We start from the raw sequence: 26,924 nt of genomic DNA, 5'->3' as shown, positions 1-26,924 counted from the left end.
GGAGAGAGTGGCAGGGGGATTACTCTGTATTCTGCCATGCTTGGGCAAGGAGAAGATTGTAAATATCATCAGCATTTGTGTTCTACAAGCATGGTCTCCTTCCTGGTCAACTACTGGCTCAATGAATGCATATAGCCCAGCATGCTCTGGGAGAACCACTAAGCCTTGCTGGTAGAGGTTAGAGTCAATCTTTGCATTCTGTAAATGTTCTCTCTCTTATAGAAGACCGAAGCGGAGGTACGTGTAATGCTTGGCTTGCCTCACCTTTCGGCCTACCTGGGTAATTTTAAGTGCCCTGGGTCACATGGTTTCTAGAACAAGTCACATAGTTGTATATCCAAAACAGTCAATTATGCTGTATGTATCATCTCAGGGATGCACACTTACCACCAGTGCCTGCACTGCCTCCCATTCCTGTGGGGACTGAATTTTGTGAGCAAGTAGGCGAACAGCTATCTGTGGACTGAGAAGAACAGCATGTTAAATAGAGAAAGTTCAAACAAATATTTTATGTCAGCTATATACCATCAGAGGAGTGGTGAAGAGATTAGGAGCCATCTAATGGGAACGGAGAAAAATAAATCTAAAGAGAAAGAGATTAATAAATAGCAGAAAGAGGAGCCTAGCACGCATCCAAGATGGTCGCGTGAGCACAGGGCTCCCCGGACCCTCGCTGCTCCTCGGAACTTATCCTGACTCTATCCTGACTTGGTTGACGGATTCTGGAAGATGAACGTTGGCTGAACCCTAAACCCTTTTCAGAAATCAAATCGGACCTGGGAGACCTGATCTACGGTGGTTTGAACTTTTGAGGCCCAACTGATGGCTGTGCCCGGTGCGAAGGTGAACTGTGGAGCCGGGGCATAGTTGAACAACATCGGCATCGGGGCTGTGCCGGCGGCCGTCTCATCACTTTCGGTTTCACTTTTGGATCTCTGAGTGGCTGGACAGTGGAGTTGCGTTGTGCGGCTGGGTTTTTACTCGGCCTTCGCTTCATGCCTGTGCCTCCGCCTGAACCCAGTGTGCCCATTGACTTTGATCCTCTCGCACCGCCACATTGCGGTCCCTGGTACGGCTCGTGTCGGCTTCGCCCGTGCCACTTTGACGCTTGCTCGGTGGCCCCCTTCGGCGAGCGTGGTTCCACATGGGAGGCAGAGGGGATCCCGAGAGGCGTAAGACCAAGACATCCCTACGTGGGGGACCGGTCCAGACCAACAACATGGACCGCTACACTCAGGGTAAAGGGTCCCCTGGGACGGCCAGTGTTCTCCCGGATGACGCTGGGGGTGTTCCGTCCGCCCCTCCGGATTTGTCCCTGCAGGACATCATGGGCGCCATTAATGGCATCAAGGAGACCATCGCTCAGCAGTACGAGGCCTTGGCCCGTAAAATCGACACGGTGGCCATTGATGTTACGCTAATTCGGGCGGATCTCTCTAAGACCAATGAGAGGGTCCAGTCGCTGGATTTGCGGACGTCCACCCTTGGTACGGATGTGTCGGACCTGCAGACTGCTCTCGGCGACCTCAAGTCGACCAACGACCTGATGGCCCGGCGGCTGGAGGACTTCGAGGGACGGGCTCGACGCAATAACATCCACGTCATAGGTGTTCCGGAGGCCTCCGACAATCGCCCGGTGGATCTTATGGTTGAGGAACTCATCCTCAAACAGCTTGCCCCCGCTGGCCTGAGTAAGTTCTTTGCCGTGGAGCGGGCCCATCGAGTCCCAGGCGGTCGGCCGCGACCGGGAGCTCCCCCGAGGCCTATTGTCTTAAAACTTTTTCACTACAGAGACCGAGATGCGATTCTGCAGGCCTCACGGGTACATGGCCCGGTCCGATATGAGAACTCATCCATTAACTTTTTCCCGGACTTCACCCAACTGGTCCAGAAACAGCGGATGGGTTTCCAGGGGGTGAAGCGCCGTCTCCGGGACCTGGGTCTTAAGTACTCGATGCTTTTTCCTGCTAAGCTCCGAGTGGAATACGAGGACCGGGCTACCTTTTTTGACTGTCCTGCGACTGTTAGTGACTGGCTGGATTCTCTGCCGGACCGGGGTGACCGGCCTGGGCCTTCTGGTGGTGCCGAGGGTGGCGGGCCTTCTTCGGAGTGACTTTTGGTCCTTGACTTTGACATTTTGTTTTGTTCGGCTGGGTTCTACTTCTTTTTTACATTTTGTTTAATTATGATCTATGTTGGGGGCGGGCAGGGACGGGTCCCTTTCCTCCTCCGGGGTCTTTTCGTAGAATGGGGTTTGTAGGGCGACAGTCACACTGCAAGTTGGGGTGGTTTTCTGGACCGCAGGGGTGCAGGGTGGGGGGAGTTGAATTTGGGGGGGGGGGTTGGTGGGTGGGAGGGGTTGTTTGGATTTGTGTTTTTTGTTTTCAAGGCGAGGTATTGGCTCTGTTTCAGTTTCAGGTGTCGCACTATTTGCTGGGGGACCTTTGATCTATTGGAGGGGATGGGGGGGGACGGGTTGAGACTGATGTCCTGGAACGTCAACGGATTGGGGGATCGTATCAAACGGGGTGTTGTGCTGCAGTATTTGCGTCGTTTGACTCCTGATGCGGTATTCTTACAGGAGACGCATCTGGTTGGTAATGTTTGTCATGCCATGAACAGGGGGGGATACCGACTCGTGGCCCATTCCGGTTTCACCACTGGCTCTAGAGGGGTGGGCATTCTCCTACGATCTTCACTTCCGCTAGAGATCACCAGGGTTGTCCTAGACGATAGAGGGCGCTATGTGGCTCTGATTGGGAGGTGGGAGGGACAGTCCCTTTCCTTGGTTTCGGTTTATGTTCCCCCGGGCCTCCAGAACTCCACTTTCTCAGACTTGGGTCGTATGCTGCTTGAGCTTCCGGACAGTCTTTTGCTTATGGGTGGGGATTTTAATTCGGTTGTTTCGGGTGATTTGGATCGCCACCCGCCCAGGGCCCTCCCTGCTGCCCAGGCGTGGCTCGGCGGGCTCTTGGATACCTTCGGTCTGGTGGATTGTTGGAGGTTAATGCATCCGACACAGTGTCAGTACACATTTCACTCTGGGGCCCATGGGAGTCTCTCCAGATTGGATTATTTTCTTATGCCCGCGGCCCAGACTGCCCGGATTCGAGAGGTCAAGCACTTGGCCCGGGGTATCTCTGATCATTCCCCACTGTGGTTGCTTTTCGACACTGGGATGCGGTCCGCTGGGCGGATCGCCCCTATTAACCCTTGGTACTTGCGAGACCCCAAGATTCGTGATAGCCTTGTTCAGTCGATTGATCAGTATTTTCTCGAGAATGAGGGGTCGGTGTTGTCCTCAGTGTCCCTGTGGGAAGCCTTCAAAGCAGTGCTCCGCGGGCATGCCCTATCCCAGATAGTGGAGGCTAAGAGGGTTAAGAATGAGGCGGTGGTGAAGCTGGAGACTGAAATATCGGGGCTGGAGGCGGCTTTGGAGACGGGTGTCACTCAGGATGGGCTTCATGCCCTCAGCTTGAAGCAGTTTGAATATAAGTCTCTTGTCACTGACGCTGCCAAGAGCATGTATAGGGAGCAACAGGGTAGCTTGTATGATGCCGGGGACAAGGCGGGTAAACTGATTGCTTGGTTGGATGAGAAGGAGAGAGTGAATTGTGTGGTCCCGGAGCTTCGGGTTTCGGATGGAGTGTGTGTGACTGACCCTGGTGAGATTGTGGAGTGTTTTGCTGACCACCTCCGGGCGGTGTACTCCCCGGTGTCTGATAGAGATGAGGATGACTCTCGTTTCTTGCTGCGGGATATTGCCTTGCCCGGCATATCCGTCGAGGACCGTGAGCAGATGGATGCCTCCCTGTCTGTCGCCGAGATTGCTACCGCGATTCGTTCCCTTCGCTCGGGCAAGGCTATGGGCCCCAACGGACTGCCGATTGAACTGTATAAACTACGCCCGGATAAAATCGCGCTCTTCCTCCGTCGTATGTTTCTGGAGTCGCTCGAGCGGGGTTCCCTTCCCGACGACCAGCGTCTGGCTACTATAGTTGTTATTCCCAAGGACGGTAAGCCACGAGACCGCTGTGCCTCATATAGGCCTATCTCCCTACTAAATGCCGAACCGAAAATCCTTGCCAAGGTTCTCGCTAATCGCTTGCTGGGAGTTATCTGTGATTTGATACATCCGGATCAATGCGGCTTTATCCCTCATCGTAATACCGCTCTCAACTTGCGGCGTCTACATGGCGTCCTCGCTAGGGCGGAGTACTTCTCTGAACCGGCCATATTGGTTTCCTTAGACGCCACGATGGCCTTTGATACCATCAAGTGGCCATTCCTTTGGGCCGTATTGGCGAAGTTTGGCTTTGGGGAGGGATTTATTGGTTGGGTGAAGCTCCTCTATGCTGGTCCAATGGATCAGGTGGTTGTAAATGGGCGGGTTTCTCGGCCCTTCGCGCTCGGGAGGGGTACTAAGCAGGGGTGCCCGTTGTCCCCTCTGCTCTTTGCTCTCGCCTTGGAACCGCTCGCTGCCTGGCTCCGCTGGGAGCCCTCGATCAGAGGGATCCGGTGGGCCCCGGGCTTCGAGGATCGGGTCTCGTTGTACGCGGATGATATTCTTCTGTACCTCACCTCGCCGCGGAAGTCGCTCAATGTGCTTTTTGATGTCCTTACTTCCTTCGGGAGAAATTCGGGTTTGATAATTAACTGGTCCAAATCTTGCGTGTATCCTATCTCCGGTGGCCTTCCTCTCTTGCCGCCTCGGCTTCCGATCCAAACATCTCAATCCGGCTTTAAATACTTGGGGGTATACGTTTCGTTGGATCCGGCGGTCCGCTATGAGCAGAATCTCCTGTCTCCCCTCCGGCGTTTGAGGGCGGACACGGCTCGGTGGTGTACGTTGCCCTTGTCTCCCCTTGGTCGCGCAGCACTGTTTAAAAGGATGTCCCTTCCCAGAGTTCTTTACGCTCTCCAGAACTCCTTCGATATCATTCCGGCGGCCTACTTTAGGGAAGTGGAGAGTTTGCAGAGGAAACTGGTTTGGGACGGTCGTGCGCGTATCGCTTTGGCAAAGCTGACTCTTCCCTGGTATGACGGGGGAATCGCGCTTCCTGACATTAGAAGGTACTATTGGGCCTCCCAGCTGTCTGCCATTAACTATGCTACGTACGCTCCTGGCTCGAACCCGGCATATGAGATGGATAAATTCCTGCTTCCCGGCGGTAACTATAACAGAGCGCTTTACTCTCGATCTGCCGGAAGGACCCTCACGGGCCCTACTAGGATTGCGGTACGTGTGTGGAAGGCGGCGAATGTAGCTGTGGGCTGGAGTGAGCGGTTAACGTGTGCTACTCCTCTATTCGCCTCAGAGCGCTTGGGAAGCCTCTGGACAACGAAAGGCTTTGAGCACTGGGATATGATCGGCATTAGCAGAGTGGGGGTCCTATGGGTTAAAGGCGCGGTTAAATCCTTCGCGGCGCTTCAGAGCGAGTACGAGCTTAGTGAAAGGGAGTTCTTCCACTATGCCCAGGTTCGGCACGCCCTACTCTCGGTCTTTGGGGAGGGGACCACGGTCCCGGTTTCTTCGCCTCTCGAGGACCGTATACTCGACGGACACGTCCCCGACAGTACTATCTCCCTGATTTATAAAAAACTAATAAATAATCGGGCTGATCTCTTGGTGCGTCTTCGGGAGGCATGGACGGGAGACGGGGTGGAGTTGGACGACGAGGACTGGCAGTCTGCGCTGTCATCCCCTAAGGAGGTTGCCATCCCGGCCCGTCTGGTCCAGCTTAAGATTCTCCATCGTGTCTATGTGACGGGTCCCCGTTTGGTCTCGATGGGGTTTTCTGACGACGGGCTCTGTAAGCGTGGCTGCGGGCTCAGTGCCACCTTTCTCCACATCCTCTGGGAGTGCCGCGAGGTGGCGGAATATTGGCGCCAGGTGCATGATGTTATGAAACGAGTCACTGGGGTCGCTCTGCTGCCGGAGGTGCGCCGATGTGTTCTGAATGTGTGGGAGCCCAGTGACTATAATGCGGCCCAGGCTCGGTGGGCGGCCCTTGGGAACATGATCGCAAAGAGAGATATTGCGCAGCTTTGGGGTTCCCAACGGCCTCCCACCGTGTCCGTATGGAAGGAGAACATGGACTGGTGCATGTTCAGGGAGAAGACGGTGTATGTGGCTCGTGGTAAACCGGGGGCGTGGGGTAGAATCTGGGGTCAGTGGAATGTGTATCGAGGGACTATCTGTTCTCCCCCCCTGGTGGATACGTCTGAGGTTGCCTTGTCCCCCTGATCCTTGAGGGTTCCTTGCTTACTTTGTTCATCTGAGTATAGACTTGGTTTTCCCGTGGCCCCCCCCCTCCCTCTCAGACCCCCCCTTTTATTGACCACCCCAGGGTGGTCCTATGTGGAGTTCCTCTGCTATGGTTAGACGCCCTTTCAATGTTTTTCGCCTTGCTTTTTGTTTTTCTTTATTTTGGTTGATAGTTATGTAAAAAGGGTGTATCCTGACTTCCTTTATGTGCAGCCTGATCTCCTGTCATTTAGCGGAGCCCCTGCGGGCCAGTCATTGTTTTTGAACTGCTTGATCATTTCTGCATACTAGCGGCCGGCCCAGGAGGTTGTAGGCCCGTGCTTGTACCCTTTTTCTCTGCACAATAAAATTTTTGAAAAAATAAAAAAATAAAAATAAATAAATAAATAGCAGAAACCTGATCCCAAGAGAAGATTAAACTCAGAGACAGTGCTAAAACCCAACTCACAGCTAACCTAGACAACGGCGGATCTAAACATACAATTCAGAGAAATGTTTTGAGTGTAGGTGCAACTCCTGAATTTCCATGTGAGCAAATGACACAAACTCCTAGAAAAGGGGAGCCATAGCGCTCATTCAGTAACAAGAGACTAACAACCAGATAGCACTATAGCCAGAGACTTCTATACCACTAGACGCCAAGAGTCTATTATAGCAGATACATTGCTAGTTTTGAAGGAACTACTAAAAATCGGGGGGATCCCAAGCCACAAACCCAAATTATTTTCTGAATGCTAAGAGGAGTTGTCAATTCATTTCCATTTCAATATCTTTATTCAGATACAAATATATATCCATAAAAATACAAACAGGCAACAACATACACAGTAAAAATTAACCAGCAGCAGGGGAGATATTTAAAAAATTCCAATTTAAAAACTGATCCTCCAGTAGTACAATGTGCATAAAAGAAAACATATGAAAAGAACAATTTCATCAGAGTGTTAATATACCAAAGGTTTAAAATTAATAATTCAAAAGCAAGGTGATTTGAGCAAAATTCATGTGGGGCACATAGACTTACGAGTACGCACGGCCGCTTTCAAGAAAGAGCCCACCAGAAAAATTAGCTCATCATCTTCCAAAGCAATAACTTTCCCATAAGCTCCCTTATAATCAGTCACAAATCTTTCCTTAAAATAAGGTATCAAAAACCTTTTAGTGAATATCAGGTAATAGCTACAGAAAAATAAAACATGCAGCATAGATTGATTATGTTGACTATTGCAAGGACAAGGAAGGTGATCAAGGTTAAAATTATAACCCAATGGAAAACAAAGCATAAATTTCATAGTGTCAATCCTTAAACGGAAAAGTAGACCCCTTTCCCAACGGCTAATGGGTTTTAAAAGTAGCCAGACGGGACGTGGGAAATATTCTTAATACGCATGCATCTGGCAACAGATGATTTTTTAAACTCTTTATCATGTCTAGCATTCCTGTAAGAAGCATAAAAAGCCATTTCGAGAGATTTTTTACAGGTGATATCAGGGTCTAAAGGGTTTAGAAATAACTGCTTGTGGTTCACACTGGTTAAACTTTTGTAAACAGCGTTCAACCAAGGTATTTCCATCCCCCTATCACATTTTAGACAATCTGATATAACCTCCCTAGTAAGTTGGGCCGCAGAGTTTTTCCAGACTCGAAGACAGAATAATGCGGGACGGGCTTTAATATAGTCTTCAATACATGGCAAATTAAGTTTGCAGTGGCAAGCCTACTCTTCTTCCTGGATGCTACCACCGTTAGTAAATCCCCATACTTCTGCGCCATAGATAGCGGTTGGGATACATTGAAGTTTGAAAATCTTAACAGTAGCAGATGCAACCTCAGTATTCCTCGGCTTGGGCAAACCAAGTATAATGTTAGTGGAATTGGAAAACTTTCTCCTACAGTAGGCCACGTGATCAGTCCACAGACCGTTTGATGCAAAAAACAATCCTAAATAAGGGAAAGTGAGGGTGCTTTGTAAACTGTTTGAATCTAAAACAATTTATGAATTAAAATACTTCTTCGATCCACACACCATTAAAAAAGATTTTTTGAAATTATTGCATAAGTCCAAGCAGGCCATAAAGTCAACAAAACCCCGGACCAGAGTGCGGAGGGCTTTTGGAGTGCGGCCCATTAGCACTGCGTCATCTGCGTATAATTCAGTGACATCTCAGGATGCCAAAGCACTGCTAAATCATAGAAACCACGAACTGTGAGATCACTGAGACACTGCGAGAGTCCTGATCACCCAAGACACTTCTAAAAGATACATCACTGCATATCAATAGACTTCCAAATCAGAGACAGCGATGATTCCAAAAACACAACTAACTCAGAATCACTGGTAGGCAAAACTAATGGGAAGAGCTATCTCCAATATTTTAAGAGATAATCATTTGTGATACTGCTGAACTGAGATACCCACTGGTTTCTGATAAATCGATACACCCAATCATCTCACTGACTACTGAAAACACACAAAAAAGCATGGTGATCTTTAACTGCTGCCAATAGTTTGAACATGTCAAAATTATTGTAAAGGAAGGTATGAAAAGTAAAATTTCTCATACATATGCCCCTAGTGCAAACTATGAATGAGCTTTTTTACATACCCTTCCAGCTCTGCGTTCATCTGGTCACAGAAGCCCATGATATACTCCCAGTCTTCCTGTCTGTTGCAAGGGTTTGTAGCCTTATCTTTTGAGAGGATGACAAAAAACATAAATCCAAAGATCAGTTATCTCAGAGTGATATACCAGGGAAGCTAGTCAACTCTATGTGCAAGGACCAAAGGTCAGAATGACATAGCAAGGAGGCTTTGCAGGGCTCAGTTTAGTATATAGTTAAAGATACGCTCTCTCATACCCTTTTTTTTTCAAACAACCTGCACACCGAAGAACAACATTATTAACAAACTACAATGTAGGTTTTAGCAAAGTGAAACTTTCTCACCACTAACTTACAGAGAAGGAGAATTTCATTGCAATGATACGAATAAGAAATTGACCAAAGGGCAGATAGGGTTGTACATGTATTCTTTCTCTACTAAAGGGTGTTTTTATGGTTTTTACATGCATGGGAAATTAATGCTGTAAGAATGACATTCTAATTTTTATATATTCATATTTGCCATCATGAAATTGGACCTACTCTGTTCTCAAACACAAGAGGTCAACCATTTGTCCCATGTTATGACTATCAAGTGTAGCTGGAACCTACAAACGAGAGGCTATGTCTCAAACCCAGGGAGGTGTGGTTTGTGAAAAAACAAAATTAAATCTTGTGTTAACAGGGTAAATCCCCAGAACCAAAGTGTCATTGCTAATAATTGAGATAAATCATACAGCAGGAATCATGTGCACTACAACAATTATATCTAATATGTGAAAAGTTTCTCAAAATTAACAACAAACATCATGAGTTCAAAGTCTGAGATCAAGTTTCAGACGTCCTAAGTCCAACGTTATTAATAGTTATGGGCTGGCAAATCAACTTTTTTCAGTTTTGAAGTCCTAAATATTACAGTATGAAAACACACATCTGTGCAGAAAGCTACACCTTATGTGGCGAGGAGGTGCTGTCAGATCAATAAATCCATGTAAAAAAGACTGTGATTGCATAATAAGATAGGTACACAAAGCTTATTTACAACATTGTTCCCCGGTGCTGCTGCCACTGCTTGTTAGAGTTCTTAAACCGTATCTAAAGGTGGGTAAGGGCCATGAATTTGGTAGTAATCAAATGAATTAGTTGTTTTACAATGCGTATCCATAGCCTATTCAAAATATGTAAATGTTTTACAGAAAAGGGCACAATTGCAAACTAGTATGTGAACTTGATTTGTGGGCTGTGGTGAAAAAAAAAATAACTCCTCATTTATTATAAATGTACAGTGTATCACGACGTCTGCTGGAATTAATCAAAGAATCTTGTTTTATGTAGCAAAACACAAAGACAAAGGAAAAGCTAAAAAAAGGAGGGTGGTGTGAAACAAGTAGCCATAAATGACAAGTAATTATTGAAAAAATGTGACATTCAACACTGTACAGGTATATAACTATATCTTCTAGGAAGTGAGTGGTCCATATATGTGCAGAGAGCTCATATAACCTGTAGGACCCAGTAGTACTGTTGTATTCCTCCCAATTCACGGCAGGCACACCAGGTTTGATCTCCGAAGCGCCAAGGGGATAATGCTTGTCAAAACTCCTCCGAAGAGGAGAACTGACCGGTGTCTATCAGCACATACATCTTATGTATCAGAATGATGGTATTATGATAATCCCAGAAGTCATTATATAAAACAAATATTAGAAAAATCCAAAGCATTTACATCACACATCCCTACTTTCCCCTAATTGATTAGTCTAATGCCGGCGAACCAGTGTGATGATTCCTTTAGACCATTATCGATGATAATAGAGATAACAAAATATTTGCTAAAATCATTGCTAACCGCCTCCTTGCACTTCTGCTTGACATAGTACACCCAGACCACTCCGGATTTGTGCCAGGGCGATTTTCATCACACAATCTTCGCAAGCTGTTCACTATCGTACACAACGTGGAACCCAGTCTTGCTGAGGTCATTGCTCTACTAGACGCTACAAAGGTATTAGATTAGTTGGAGTGGCCTTCCCTATTCTTTCTGCTTTCTCGCTTGGGACTTAGTCAACGTTTTATACACCTTAACAAGCTACTGTACACCTCCCCGACAGCCACACTACGCATAAATGGGATATCGGACCCTCCTCGATCACACGCAGTACTTGTCGGGGTGCCCCCTCACTCCAGTTCTTTTCAATATTGCAATGGAGCCTCTCGCGTCCAGACAGAGAACATCACTCTCAATGAAGGCTTAACTGTACGGAACGCAGGATCTTAATCTGCATGTAAGGTGATGATATCGAGCTTAAGTCCGGGACCCAGAAGAGACTCTCGAACCAATTATACTGGAAGTCATTAGATTTGGCAACCACTAAGGTATCCAGATAAATTGAGCTAAATCCATTTTGTTTTTACTCACTGACTGAATGCAGCCGTTTGAATCCAAGTTCCCCCTGCCTTGGGCCACGGTGTGTGCTCTTGGCATCTAGCTATGCCGCAATATGGACGAGCTGTGGTGTCTCAACTATAGTGTGGCCATGTCCTGGCTGGAGGAAAGAATCCCAACATGGAACAGACTTCCTCTGTTCTTGACAGGGAGGTGAGCAATAGCCAAAATGGTTGTTACCTAAAATCCTATAATTTTCCTTAATATCCACATGCTGCTTCCTTCACAATTCCTTTGGCGCTTGCACTGAAATCTGATGTCACTGGCGTGGGCGGGAAAGCAGCCGAGAATAGCTTGGGAAATACACTACTTCTGAGACATGGGGGAGGGGGGGCCTTAATGTGCCGGACATGTCGCTACACGTGCTCTGCGCCCAGGCCCACCATCTTCCAGCCATATGAGGCAGTGGAGGCAGACAATGTTTCCCCTGGATGCTGCCCACTGCTCTATATCAGACTTACAAGCCCCCATACATAGAGATAAACACGGTGGAGTGTGTCCTATCGGGGAGAGAAAAAATTGACTAGTCTAATCCCTACCAAATATCTATAATTGGTGTCCCTGGTATGACATCTACAGTGGGCATGGCTTGCATGTATGTATCAACAGGAAAATCGTGACACACGCCCCAGCACCTTGTGCATGTTCGAAGATACGTATTAAATGATTGCAATAACATTTCAGAAGATTTCTATGCATGACTGTATGGATGGTCGCATGTGTCTACACTAACGGGACAATCCATGAAAGAACATTATAAAATCGATAAACTTGTTTTATCCAGGCAGGATCAAGCACACATAAAATATACATTTGATGGAAATCAGATATTTTATATAAACACAGAACGATTACAATTCCAGCGGCATATATGTATGCCCATCTGGTGGGGCAAAAGGAGTGGCCAATTGTCAGATGTGTGGAAACAGTTTGCGCCTCTTTTTGAGATAAGGCAGGGATCCGATGTAATATATTGCAGAGATGGAAGCCGCTGTGAAACAATCAGCATTTGTAGAGGGAGGCACTGTCACTCCTGCGGGTATCTGGTGTGCGAGGTCTCCGTCGCAGAGCCAGGTCTTGAGTTTCTTTCTGAAGTCCACCAGGGAGGGTGCTGGTAGGAGGTGGAGTCACAGGTCGTTTCAGGTCTTGGCAGTGATGTAGGTGAAGGAGCATCCCCTGCTGCGGCTGCAACAGATTGGTGGGGGGGGGGGGGGGGAAGAGGGTGCAAAGGCTAGTGAGGAATAAAGGTGTCTTGCAGGTAGATGGAAGTTAAGTCGTTGGTTGATGCAGGCAGGCCCTCGATAGTGTAGGACTTTGTAGGCGTGCGTGAGAATCTTGAACTGGTGTCTCTTCTGGATAGGGAGCTAATGGAGGTTTCTGAGGTGAGGGGTGGTGTGGGTCCATTTCAGGAGGTCCAGGATGAGTCTGGCAACAGCAATCTTTATGGTCTAGAGTCTCTTGAGGAGCCGGGTGGAGATGCCGTGTAGAATGCATTGTCATAGTCCAGGCAGCTGGTGACGAGGGCCTGAGTGTCTTTCTGGTGTTGACAGGACTCCATATAAGATTCTGCAGAGCATGCAGAGGGTGTAGAAACAGGAGGAGGCGACTGCGTTGACTTGCTGTTTCATGGTCAGTTCGCAGTCAAGGATAATGCCTAGGCTGCATGCATGGTCTGTATGTGCGGGTCCGAATTCTGCTAGCCACCATATGGATTTGTGTGTCCCAAAAATCAGTACTTCTGTCTTGTTGAAGTTGAGTTTGGGGCAGTCAGATGCTTTGTGTGCATCCTGCCAGGAAGGAGGCGATCCATTCATGGGTGTTTTTCCCATATGCCAATGTTGTGGAGAGCGTGGTGGGATATGGTGTGGAAGGAAGCCGAGAGGTTGAGGCAAATCAGGGGTACGTCTCCCCGCGGTCGAGGAGAGTTCTGGTGTCATCTGTGAAGCAATCTGCGGAGTCTCCGTGCTGTGGTGGTCTCAGACTCCCGATCGAGAGGGGTAAAGCAGGTGGTTCTGTTCCGGGAATTCGGTGAGCTGTTGGTGGATGGCCTTCTCATGCACTTTGACAGGTTAAGGAAGCAAGGAGATCAGTCGATAATTTTTTAGTTCGCTGAGGTCAAAGGAGGGTTTCTTTAGGAGGGGTCGGACCTCTGCGGGCTTCTATTCGTCCTGGAAGGCTGCTGTGGTGATGGATGTATTGATGCTGGTGAGTTCTGTGCTAATTTGGTTGGTTCAGAGGTTGAAAAGCCAGTGGGGGCAGAGGGGGGGGGGGGGGGGGGGTTGAGAGAGCCCCGGCGTAGATGGACGACATGATGGTCGTGGTGGTCTGTGTGGGGAGTGGAGACCAAGTGGTGATGATTCGGCTGGCGTGCGCTGGTTGGCCAAGGCTGTTGAGGTCGAGGGCAGTGGGTTGGGAGTCAAAGTTGTTGTAGATAGTAGCAATCTTGCTGTGGAAGTAGTCCTTGGAAGGGGTGGATTGTGTTCTCTGTGGCTGCCGGGTAGGAGAATTCCTTGACTATTCTGAATAGTTCTTTCGTGTGATTGGCTGCTGTATCCATTCAAAGCAAACACAAAGAGATAATGGACGGAGTGCTGAACCTTTTCAGACACTCACCTCCAGTCAGAGATCTGGGTTGAATCCATCATAGTTCTTTAGCTCACTTCGATACCCCAGTTTGGACCCAGCTATATGCAAATCAGTCTTGACCCTGTGCCTCATGGGAACAGTTCAGCCCGAACTGCCAAGCCAGGTCCTCCCTGGACCAGAAACAATCATTTTGGGACCGGTTTCTGGGTAACACACCTCATCAGCCAGCAGCAAAGTGAGCCAGGGACCCACGTCTGGGCATACCCTGCCAACTTACGGCGAACAAAGGAAAGACAAGGAGATGATGGCCGGAGTGCTGAAACTTTTTAGACACTCACCCCCAGTCACAGATCTGGGTTGAATCCATCATTGTTCTTTAGCTCACTTCACCACCCATTCAGGCTGTGATGGTTGCTCTCTTGCCTTCCTGCTATGTGATCGGCTCCATCTGAGGGGTTCTAGGTGGAGCGCAATTGTTTCTCAAGTCGATAGCAGTCACGCTTGTTGGTTGTGAGCTTTGGGTTGTACCAGCTGGCTTGTTTTGAGGTTTTGTTGGTTTTTGCTGGTTTCGTCAGCACAACCCTGTCGGCGCATTCGGTGATCCATGCGGAGAAGTTCTGGGCAGCCTGTTCTAGATCGGATGAGGCATCGGATTGGGTGGTGCTGAGGACCTGAGATGCTTGGTGAAGGTGTGCTAAGTGCCAGAGATTGTAAAGTGAACGATGGACTTGTCGGACCAGGTGAGTTCGGTGACGTGGCTGAATTTGACTCTGTCGCTGGAGGTAAAGATGGGGTCAAGTATGTGTCCAGCTTTGTGCATGGGTTCGGTGCCCAGTTGGGTGAGGCCGATGTTGTTCACGTTCTCCAGCAGGGTGGTAAAGTTAGCATCATTGAGGTCGTCGATGTGGAAATTGAGGTAGCTGAACATAGTGGTAGGAGGGCAATGAGGTTGGAGATTGCGTTGCAGAAAGCCAGTCTAGGTCCTGGGAATCTGTATACAAGGGTGCATCTTATCATTGTCTTGGTGACGGTCTGCAGTTGGAAGTTGAGGTGTTCCATGAGAGGGGTGTGGTCGTTGCTGGTGGCGATGCCTCTGCCGTTTTCTTAGTGCGGTCTCGGTGTATCATCTTGAAGCCGTCAGGTGTTGGAGTGGCGGTGTAGGGGTTTGAGGAGGGGCTGAGCCACGTTTAGGTGATGGAGGTCACGTTGGGAGAGAGGAAGGTGATGGTGTCCCAGATTGCTGTGGCGTGTTTGCAAAGGGATCGGGCCTGGAGCAAGATACATTGGAGCAGTTTCAAGTTGTGCATGGACTTCCAGGGGGTGTGTATGAATTCTATTGTGAGCAGGTTTCATCTACAAGAATATCTCCTCAGTGTTGATTTGATTTAGGTATTTGTAAATCACAAAACTATCACCTAATTGGGTATCCTGGTGCTGTAGGATTATCTGAAGACACACCATAGTAAAAATATGTAATAAAAGGTGGGGGGGGGGGGGGTAGAATGATGAATTTGTAGTCTTTAGTCTTATACAACATGTTGGAAGATGAAAAAGACATTTGGTTCTTTTCGGAAGGACACATGAATATCAATAGATCGAAGAATGCAGGATAGAGTGCGCCACTTTTTAGCTGCTAGCCTGGAGGAAGTCCCCTGTTTTAGCTTTCCTGACCAGTGAAAATGTAAGCAATTTACAACCTGAAGATCTTGGTGGCAAAATAGGAATGTAATGCTTAATCTTTTCTTGGAGCAATTTGGGCAGCAAATTATAAAAGGCTCAGTGTACTTCACACTCAGCTCTAAAAGTAATTAGCTCTGTCACAGATACCAATGTAATCCCATCCTGTAAAGAGTGATGTGTGCCTGCTTTAGGAGACTGTGATTTAATCTAATGGCTGCATGCTGTATTCAAGTTATCCTCCTTAGGAAACGTTTGAGGAAGATCAAAATAAATAATATTGCAGTAATTCAATCTTGATACTATTACCACTTGCATTATGAACTGGCAAGACTTTAGGTCTATGTAAGGAATGATCTTTCTCAGTACCCAAAGATGACACAAACACAAGGCTGAGATGTTGTTAATGTGATGTCCTAGAGTAAATTGGTCATCCTACTGGTACCAGAGATTACAAAATGTATTTTACTGCCTTCACCTAGGAAGCATGATTTACTAAGCACCACAATCTGTCTTTTCTGTGATGACTTTTAGAAATGTAGTTGACACCGATTTACCCAAGGTCAGACAGGACCCAAAGCTTTCGGAGCTCGAGGACATAGATTTGTCTAAATTTACAATAATCTGAGTGTCATTTGCCTACATTCTGAAATTGAATGTTCTCATCACTTTTGCCAACGGAATCATGTAAATGTTGAATAGCATAGGGCTCAATGAAGGGGCTCATGGTATCCTGATGCAATGTCCTGAAATGTTGATAAAAACAGGGACCAGCTTGGGATCTAGCTTTTAAATATTCTGTGATCAAGTTCATGCAACTCCTCTCACCCCTAATTCATGTACGCAATCTGCTGACTTAGGAAATCGTATCAAAAGCCACTGACAGATCAAGTAGGACCAGTGCTACTGATCTCCCACCCCAGTCTGCCAGCAGTCGCAGATTAGAAATCGTATCAAAACCCACTGATAGATCAAGTAGGACCAGTGCTACTGATCCCCCCCCACCCCCCGTCTGCCAGCAGTCGCAGATTATCTGACATGCCACCAATACCAATTCAGTACTGTGCTTGGCTCAGAAATCTGATGACAGAAGTCCAGAAGATTATCCTGCTCCAGACATTCAATAAGTTGAAAAGTATACTTATTTTTCAAGCATTTCTATTAAAAATGACAGTAGTGGTGAGATCTGAAATTTCTGGGCTGCATTTGGTTCTTTCAATAAGGGTGTCACTAAAGTCTTCCTACATTTTGAAACAAAACTGGATTTTCTGCTCTAATAAATTGAAAATATCAGCACAGTATCGAGGGAATAGAGAGTCTGATTTGATGGACTGCATTAAGTGGCAAATCTTACCTTTTAAAAGAGGGTTACCCTTTGTAATAAGTACCTCTGAAGAGAGATTGGAAAGAACTAATGAGTCATTTCCTGAATTGTTAGGTTGGAAAATGTATTTGCGCATCTTAGTAAATGTTTCATACAAAAAATAGAGAAATCGTATCACACAACATCCGTGAGGGAGGAATAACATTCTGACAAAACTCTGGGGTAGCTAGTGTTTTGATAACTTTGAAAATCTCCTTGGTAGAGTTGTTGGCATTGATTATGTTATCAGTGTAATAAGAAGCACATGCTTTACAAACAAACGATTTCTAAGATCATAATGTTGACTGATACGGTATGTGCCTGCGGGGGAATAGAAAGATCTCAAACTTTTCACAGCTTTTTTACATTTCAAACTAAAACCTCTAAAATCTTGAGAAGTGTAAGGAGCTGATTTGTGATGCAGAGTGTTATCACCATTAGAAAGTTTTAAGTTGGTTTATAGCCAATTATTGAATAGCTGAAATACCTCTTGAAGATTTTCACTTAACCTAGGTTTAAAGCCAGTACATGAATAATTTTAGTAGGGGATGATCGGCTCCAAATGTATTTGGAATTTTCAAGTTGTTGCAGGCACTGGTGGCATATAAATAAGTAAACATTTAACTGAAAACATAGAGTAGAGTTACACGGTTATACCTAACAATTCTGCTTCAGTAAATGGTATACATGTTGATACTATACTAAGAAACGTGTTATCTTGCTTATAAAACACTGCTAAGCCTCCGCCTAGTCTTTGTGCGAAAAATGAAAGTTGTTTTGTAGACTTGTGGAGTGGCCAGTGCAATATTTGGGGCAGGTGCTTCTTGAGTCCAGGATTCTTTAGTGAAACAAAGATCAAACTGAACATCAAGTAACAGCTCATATTAGTTTTCTGTTTATGCAGTGAACAAATATTGATTAATGGCCCCTTTGAAGACTTTACATTTTAGAGCCTGTTAAGTATCTTGAACTGAGATTAAGTCAACCTTTTCTAATTCATCTCTTTTCCTTTATCCGAGACAACATGGACATACCTCAAAATGATAGAAACTATACTTTGGCAAGAGAACTAAGTTAGTTAACATCTAGCTATCAAACGAGACAAATTTGGATCAGCAGACTTCATCGTGGCAAGTGAGGATGGAAATTGTGTCTAACAATGGATAATGGACACATGTCTTCTGAACAAATGTTTCTTCAGTGGTAACATCAATCACCAACTTGCAGACAGAGGGAAACCAAAATAGAGTGGCAGCACACTGCCTCATATCCCAGCACTCAGTTCACCCCCTGTGCATCATGGTAAATGCAGTGCATATTAACACTTATTTCAGTGACACTTCAGTGACAGTGTTTATTTTTGCACCCTCGTTGGTGCATCCAGTGCTGTGTACATCTAGACATAGGTTTCAGGATAATTATCCTTCTTTGGTAGAGAGCAACACATTCTTCTGGGGGTGCGGGAAATGCTCCCACCCTCTCTTTGTTTAAAGGCAGAGTGGTGCGTCCATGGCTCACACCATCATACACTTCTCTTCTTGGTTGGTTCAAGCAACTTTACGAACACGCCCACAGGCTCATGATAAGACCGCCACTCATTCATATGACTGCAACCACATCTACATCTCTTACTTACGTTCAAAGCCTACATAAGTAGGTTTCATTTCTGACACTATTTGATAACTTGCGCAATCAGCCTCCACATCCCATGCATGATTTTTGTTTTTACCGCTACCACGACTGTAAATACCGCAGACTTAGTCTTTTAGTATAATGGCATTCTCTCATGCATGGCTATCATTATATCAAATGGCTTGTTGGTGTAAATTATAAAGCAACACGTCTACTCACAAAATAGATATAGCTATCTATAGCACATTCAGGATAATTTTCTTTCCTTGAATATCACATCCTGCAAATTTTTTAATAATTATGCACCTCTGCAAGTCAACTGATACATGTCAACAAATTAACTGTATAAGGTGTAGATCTTGGCCTTTCTTTTATGCAATGGGCTACATGTAGAGGTTATTCAGACAAATAGAATGTATACAACCAGAAAATGTGATAGATATGAAAATGACAATTGATTCACAAAGAAAATAAACCTAGCTAAAAGGCTTTGATCTTAAAGAAAGCCCTCCCCATTACAGCAGTGATTCTCTTTTCTAGGTAGGAGGTGGGGTTTAAGACACACCAGTAATACAAAGATAATTCTTATTCTTTGATAATAAAATCCCCTAAATAAACAATTAGACATTGCACATCACAAGTTTATCTTTGGCCTTTTCAAATGATCACAAGACAGATCAGTCCCACTTGCTGCCCTCTTCCCCCTACAACTACCATATATCTGTAGCAGAATATATCATTATTTGTGCCATTTTCTTGCTAGGTACCTCTGTCTACATGCCTATCCATCCCTCCCAATGACGGGCATGAACCAAGGGCAGCAGGCAGCATTGCAGTGTATGAAAAAACTATGCACAGCGGGCTTTCATTGCTTTTGGTGTGGTGGTGTGCTACTAGGCGGTACGTTGTGTGCCACCAGGCGGCACCTTCATTTAAACCTTGGTAAGCCCTACCTATCACCCCAGCCTTTCCCCAACATCCAGAGGATTCTCTATAGTGGGGAAAATACTCTCCTTTTGCAACAGTGTCAATAAGGAAGGGAGCCAATCTAACAACTAAAAAAAGACAAACAATATTTTCACTGCATACTGTACTAGGTAACACATTAAACATTCATCCCATTCTGCAACACTTCTAAATACACATTTTACATTAAGCAGTGTTGCAGACTATTTACCATTTTCAGTAAAACTAAAATAGAACAGTGCAAGTACAATAGTCTGCCTCCTACACCACCATAAACCACACCAAACACATCACTGTGCTGTAATAACACGTCCCAGGAATCTGCATTTAGGCAAGAGAAAAAAATTGTCATCCTAAGGTAAACACAGTTACCAAATGGTGGGTGACTTTGTGGGCACGCATCAGTGTCTCTCAATTGATTGAAGTACGGCAGCAGAGTGGGTGGGTTTCAGAACTGTTAGTGTGAACACAATTATATTCACAGGTTTTTGAGGCATTTTCATGATACACCAAGTGCACAGAATAGCCAACATAAATCCGTTCTCTACCAAAATGTATGTATGATTAACTTTCAGTCATGGACCACAATCTAAAGAGAGTAATATTAAATCCCTATGTAAAGTATTCTTACACACATTGGGTCTTCAAGACACAAAACACTGCAAACAAAATAAACAAACGTGATGGACTATTATTTGACATGCAGTTCTCTGGTTCTTTTCTGTTTTCCAGTTCAGTGTGCTACTACAGTCTTGAAATCGACATCTTAATTGCAACCTGTTAACTATGGTCTTTTTGTGGTACTTGTGAAGTCAGAGTTTAATGAGCATTATCCTGTGTTGATACTTTCCCTAATCAATTGCTGTCCTCTGGCCACCAAGACTACTGCACCCCACCCATATGAAGTCGCATACTGAAGACTTACTGTAGGACGTGGCAGGTGTTACAAATCAAGATATACCATTATGCAGTAAATACCAATAAACGCAAAATGCAGCCAGTACTATAATTTCTGAGATTAACAAGACTTTTACGTTCAGAAAGTGAAAACGAGTAGTTTAAATTTTAATACACAGCAATGTTGGCATCTCATGGAAACGTGATACAACCCCACTGTTTCCAGTGTTAAATTATTAGGCAAGGTATTGCACCACGGTGCTATCTTAGCCTCCTGTCAGTTTTACTTATGTTTATAAGCACAGTCTTAGGGAAAAGGAAAAAGGTACAGAACAAAGAAATATAAGGAAGCTAATTTTTATAGTAGGTTTGCTTTCTGAAGGAGAGTTAGTTGGGTCTGTGGGAAAAGAGCTGCTAAGTTTACAAACTAATCGAACAGCCAGAGATCATATTACCTGGGTAGAGAAACATGATAAAATCATATACTTTAGTGGCCTAGACAGAGATGCAAGAAGCCAATGAGTTAGTCAGAGATAAATAAATTCCAAGTTAAATTTTGTATCCTACTTTTACATCAGTGATCAAGACAGACACCTGAAGTATTGCTGATCCTAAAATAGCTGAAGATGATGTCACAATAATGAACAACCACCAATGGACCATATACCTAAAAGCAAACTATTTGGATAATGTATTATTTACTCATCTAGTTTCTTTGCGTTCAAGATGGTGTTAATTTTTGTATTTTACAACATTTTACATAAGACAGTTCTCATTCATATGCCTCATTTGCAAAAATATAACACCATATTTCTATTGGATTTTATCTAGTATACTTGCTATTTAAACACCTTGCACAAATTCATTCCACTGTGCACTGAATGAGGTTTTGCTACACTCCTGTGGTCAAATGAATGCATGACTCAGGACTGGATGTGAAAGTTAATGATAACAGAATAGTTATTCTCAAAACAGTCAAAAAGAACACATTTAAAGTGCTGGTTGTCTGTACAGAAAATATTTATTCAGTGCCCCATCCTTGTCAGAGTTTAAAGGTAAACAAGGAGAGTAGTGATTTTAGTTTCCTATTGGTTTGCTCCATAGACCACTCATTGCCGGAAGTACATCATGATAAACTAAAGAGCTTGAGCAAAAGACTTGGTCAATAACCTGTAAGTGTACTTACTTCCAGGTCAAATCTACAACTTACGGGCCTGTGTAGGCAGAAGAATTCATAACCCTTCGATGAGAAAAGAGTACCCCTAAAACAGGTGAGTGCGTTTACGTACCTTGGTATCTCCCTCCAGAAGGACTTGGGTTGGAATCACCACTTGGATCTTAAAGCCCTAAAATTACACCAGCATATAGGGTGTTTGACCAAGAAATATAAGTCCTCTTTTACAAAACCAGTCACTCCTGCCCTAGAAATTTATAACGCTAAAGCGGTGAGCTCGGCCCTTTATGGAGCTGAGCTCTGGGGATTTAACGATATAAAACAGCTAGTAAGATTAGAAAACAAATTTTTACGTAACCTTGCTAGCGTCCCACAAAGCACTCCTACGATCCCGCTTCACCTAGACCTAGGGAGGAAAAATATAGCGGACCTAGCAAAGTTACGGCCACTCCTTTATTGGAGACGTCTCTGGGTCACTCCGGAACTTGCGCAATATGCCCTGGGTTTTAAGGATGTGATCTTACGGGACTGCTTCCATAGAGTAGGTTGGCTAAAAGAGATCAGGTCCCTACTCATTAAACTGGATCTAGAGACACTTTGGGACAACCCTGAGACGGCAGTCTTCCCATCAAAGGTGCAACTGAAACAGAAATACTGGGAAATGGTTTATGCATCTGTAGTTCACTCCAGTATTTCAACTAGCCTAACAGGTCGCTTTCTGGATTCTAAATCGTGGCCAGTGTGTGAGGCCTACTGGGATTTGATCGAGAGGACCTTTGACCGAAAACTTTATTTTCAGTTCAGGATAGGTAGTCTACCCATCAAGACCTTTACCTGTAAATGGGCTTCTAGAACTGATGACAAATGCCACTGCTGTATGGCAATGGCTGAAACCATTCCCCATGTATTTTTTGTTTGTCCGTTACATGCGGCCCCACGGCGGAGATGGCGGAGGCCGATTTGTATTTTGTTGGGTGCCCGGAGATGTGCTGTTGCGCTGAGAATCCTAGGGTCTGATTGTAGTCCTAGTATAGCTATAGCAGTTGCCAAATTCCTGGGCTGGTTCTGGATCATACGCACTCGCACTTTAAATAAAACTATTGCTGCTACCTAATCCTAAGATGTACTTTTTAAATATGATCTGTTTCACCGTGCTGTCTCTTCTCTTTGAACTGTTCTTAAGGTTTTCTAGATACATGACAGTATATGGAATTTAATTAGCTTTTATCTTGTAATTGTAATGTATTATGTGTTATCTATTTATTAAGTTGTGTGATATGTGTTGTATTTATGTGCTTTTATGACAAACTGTCGAAATAAAGCTTTTTGAATTTGAAAGGAGTACCTGCCTGACAATATTTCAAATTGTTGTATGTTTTCTCATTCTGACAATTGGTCATCATGCTTAATCTTCCAACTTTTTTCAAAAATTATTTTTATGAAGCATATTTGTGGGTACAGCGTAGCAAACAATCATAGCATACATATTGTGTGTTCCAAGGAACATGGGAGTTGGTGGACAAGATCACATTAAAAAGGTCATGCATCATACAGTCAGTACATTCCAATCTCAGTCCAATATAGCAGCTTTGCACTAGCAGATGTTATGGGGTAAGCCTGCAAGGTGCACCACAGAGACGCTGCATATAACATTGAATAACAAGGGGGGAGTGTAAACAGTAGGGAGTGTGGGGGTTACCGGTCTCCTCTTGTCATGCCAGAAGTACATGTACATCTATTTAGATTATTGTCTAGTCGATATGTCCGGTGCTATTCCTCAGCACCTGGGGGTGGAGGGGTCCTGCCTCCTCCGCATGTAGCCACCAGTAGGTGGTTCCCAAATAAATCCCTCCGACTTTATTGTGTCTCACCTGCATGCCCACCTTGGGGAGCGGGGCAACACCGAATAGTTGCATTGTTTATTTCTTACCTGTTTTAGTATTTTTAAGATTGTGCGGCATCCCGGGGTTGACATCTGTATCCTAGTCAGTGTTAAGCTCATCAAAGCACCATCAACCAAGGGTTTGTAAAGACACTTCTGTGCTGGGTACTGATTCTATCATCCTGGTGTACCCATGGTTCTGTGATATTCAAGTTTGTTTGCTCTGATTTAGTTCCTACCACACAACTTACCTGTGCTGGTCCTTTCCCGAAAATCCTAAAATGATTCATTCCCCCTTTTCACCTCGGACTCTGTATACTCTAAGTACTGCTGTTTCAATTGTCAGAGAAGGAGCAAGAGGAGCAGGATTCTCATTGGAACCACAGCCCATTCGGGGCTGACTGACCACAAGCAAGTCTTCTCATGATTTCCAAATCTGTAATGTGTAAGGCTTCTTACCTAGGAGTGACAGTAATGCTTCCAAAAGGCCCACAGCAGTTAATTGCTCTATTAGACTGCAGGGCATATGTATGCGTCATGGATGAACACTTTCAACACCAGTTGTAAGCTCCTGAACTAAAGGAAAGTAACCATGACCCTATCAAAAGCAATGATGGTACCCCACTATCTTTAGGGGCTGTAGAATTCAAACCAAATTATGACCACAGAGATTGCTAATTAGAAGAGATTAAATTTGACTTTTCTATTATTCTTGGAACAATGTGGCTAAGATGACCTAATCTTATGAATGGTTGGGCCCTTACATTCAGTTCTACCCACACCTACTGTTAAAAGAAACGTTAGCTGAGGAAACCTGAGAAAGACTCAATTGTCGAGATGCTTGACGATATCCCCGACCATGGCTCCTCCAGTGGAAGAAACAACTAGTGAGTCTTCAGATCTTCCTGAGTCTAGAAAAAGAGCAGAGACTTTAACGTCTCAGAGGCAATATGATTGTACAATAGATCTGGTTCCTAGAATCTTAAATCCTCGTAGTTGAATTTAACCTTTAAATGTATTAGAAGATGAGGTTATATTACAATAACTACAAGAAGATCTTGAAAAAGGATTTAGAAGTCATTATACACCACCTTTAGGAGCCTCCATCTTTTATTTTACTATGCTATCTGGTAAATGTAGTTTGTGTATTGAAAATAGACGATTGAATAAGATCACCATAAAACAAATTACCATTTCTCTCTCATTTTAGTGCTCTTGAACCAGATTAAAACAGCCAGAGTCAACTCTAAACGCTGCCTTCAAGGGAATTTATAATGTGGTTTGGGTCCATGAGGGTGGATTGGGGGCGGAGAGTGTTAAAAAAATGTCACTCAATACAAGAGATGGAAATTATGAATATGTATTCATGCCATTTAGCTTTCCTAACGTTCTAGCAGAATTCCAGCATTTTATCAATTATATCTTTCAACATTTATTGGACACCTTCACAGTTGCGTATTTGGACTGTATTCTGATTTTCTCTGAAGCACTAGAACACTGTCAACATGTCAAAGAGGTTTTGGAAAGTTGAGGAAACACCACCTATATGAGAAGAGAAAATGTATTTTCGCAGTATCAGAAATTACCTTCCTGGGTTTTCAGATATCTGGCAAAGGCTTAAGCATCAACACTAACAAGTTAAAGCTGGACTTGAATGGCCTCAATCCTCTAATATCAAAGACTTCAAGCGATTAATTGGGAAAACCAAGCTTTATAGACATTTCTTATACAACTTTTTGTCTCTAGCCGCCCCCAGCATGAAACTGACAAACTTATTGGGGTAAGAAAGAGTTCACTTTCAACACTCTACAAGCATTGTGTACTTGAGCCCCTATTTCAAGACATCCCTACATGCAGTTGCATGTTCTAGAACAATGAACTCCTTGCTATTAGAAAGAATTACACGTATCAGCCTCATTATTTAGAGGGAACAATCAGAGATCACAGTGTGGAACCATCACAGGAACTGTTTCATCTCACAACCATGAAGTGCACTAATGTTAGATGTTCTCTTTAGTTTCTCTTGTTTCCAATATAAGATCACGTACCCTCCATAAAACAATCATGGCAAAGTGTATGCCTTATTTTAGCCAGTGGATGATAAGGTAATAAATGAAGACCTTCAGGGTGCTTTGGCAGTTTAAAAATGGAGAAGTACAGGACAAACTTGGCAAAGATTGTCAAGGTCCTGGAATTGAAGCTGTTGGCATAGAACAGAGCTTTCCAAACTGTGTGTCGCAACACATTAGTGTGTCGGCTGCAGTGTGTAGGTGTGTTGCGCAAACGAATGCACACTGCGGTCTAGGGATCATACAGGACGGTACTATGCATCGTGTTTAAACAGCAGATGCTGGGCATCATGACGTGATCATGTATCAGAATCCCTGTTGTTTTGCTGCAGACACATTACCTGTTTCTGCAGAAGAGGAGGAGTCTTGTGTAGCAAGCAGTGAGTCATGGGTGCCGTGAGGGCGTCAGAATCTGAATCCAAGCTGCTGAATCCAGCATCAGCATCCTGGCTGATCCTAGACCATTCGCCTGCCATAGTCGGCTAACCCCCACCCCCAACACTTTTACTCCAGTTCCTCCCCCAAAAAATCTTATCTTTAAATACTTTTAAATATTCTTAAAGATTTACAATAACTTCCATACTGTGGTGTGTTTACACCACTTTCAGCTGAACCTACATCAGGGACCCCCAAGAGGTCCTTGACACTTGCAGAGGCCCTGGAGAGAATCCAGCCCAGGGGGCAGGATAATGCACAAAAACACAATAGTGCTCTTGTGCCGCTCCCTCCCCTCTTGATAAGAGTGGTGCTCCAAACCAATGTTGACCGTGATTGGTGAGCAGAAAAAGTAATCTTCATAATTGTAAAGCAGCACATCAACTGTAATACCTCTCTAAATTAAGAGACATGAGGTGGCTCTGAAGACAAGTACAAACCTTATTATGCATCTTATTTTCATGTTTAGTTACTTAAATTGCAGTTGAATGCCCCCTAGAATGGATATGTTTCTAATTAAGAAACGAAAAGCTGGTGAAGACGACGTTTGTGATTAACAAAATGTATGAGCTATAGAGGAAACTACGCAAGAATCAACTGATAAACAATCTGTCTCAGTACGTAAGAAGGTTGAGGGAAAACAATCCAATCTTTGTTTATACAATAAACTTTATGTGAACCTGGGGTTCACATTTTCTAGTAATGAAAACAATCCTTGTCCCCAGTGTTTAATTTGTGGAAATATACTTGCAAATGAAAGTATGGTACCAAACAAATTAAAACGCCATTTTACCTCAACACACAGTCATTTGTCAGAAAAAACAGTATAATACTTTATTGAGATTACAAAATTTATAAAGCAGCAGACTGCAACATTCACAAAGAGAATTAAGACATCAGAGAAAGCTCAAAAGGTAAGTTACTTGGT

General features: G+C 44.6%; 1 protein-coding gene across 5 annotated transcripts in view; it reads right to left on the bottom strand.

Moving 5' to 3' along the window:
* GGA3 (golgi associated, gamma adaptin ear containing, ARF binding protein 3) overlaps nucleotides 1-26,924 on the bottom strand; it is a 730,897-nt gene that overhangs the window by 683,693 nt on the left and 20,280 nt on the right. For all 5 annotated transcript variants that reach the window (XM_085617036.1, XM_085617040.1, XM_085617038.1 and 2 more), the window contains exons 2-3: nucleotides 8,875-8,959; nucleotides 388-463 (exon numbers count right to left, since the gene is read on the bottom strand). In XM_085617036.1, the coding sequence (XP_085473162.1) occupies nucleotides 388-463; nucleotides 8,875-8,959 (161 nt within the window). The remainder of the gene's footprint in view (nucleotides 1-387; nucleotides 464-8,874; nucleotides 8,960-26,924) is intronic.

Source organism: Triturus cristatus, chromosome 7 (assembly GCF_964204655.1).
Source record: "Triturus cristatus chromosome 7, aTriCri1.1, whole genome shotgun sequence".
Lineage (NCBI taxonomy): Eukaryota > Metazoa > Chordata > Amphibia > Caudata > Salamandridae > Triturus > Triturus cristatus.
This window is presented reverse-complemented; position numbering and strand designations above follow the sequence as displayed.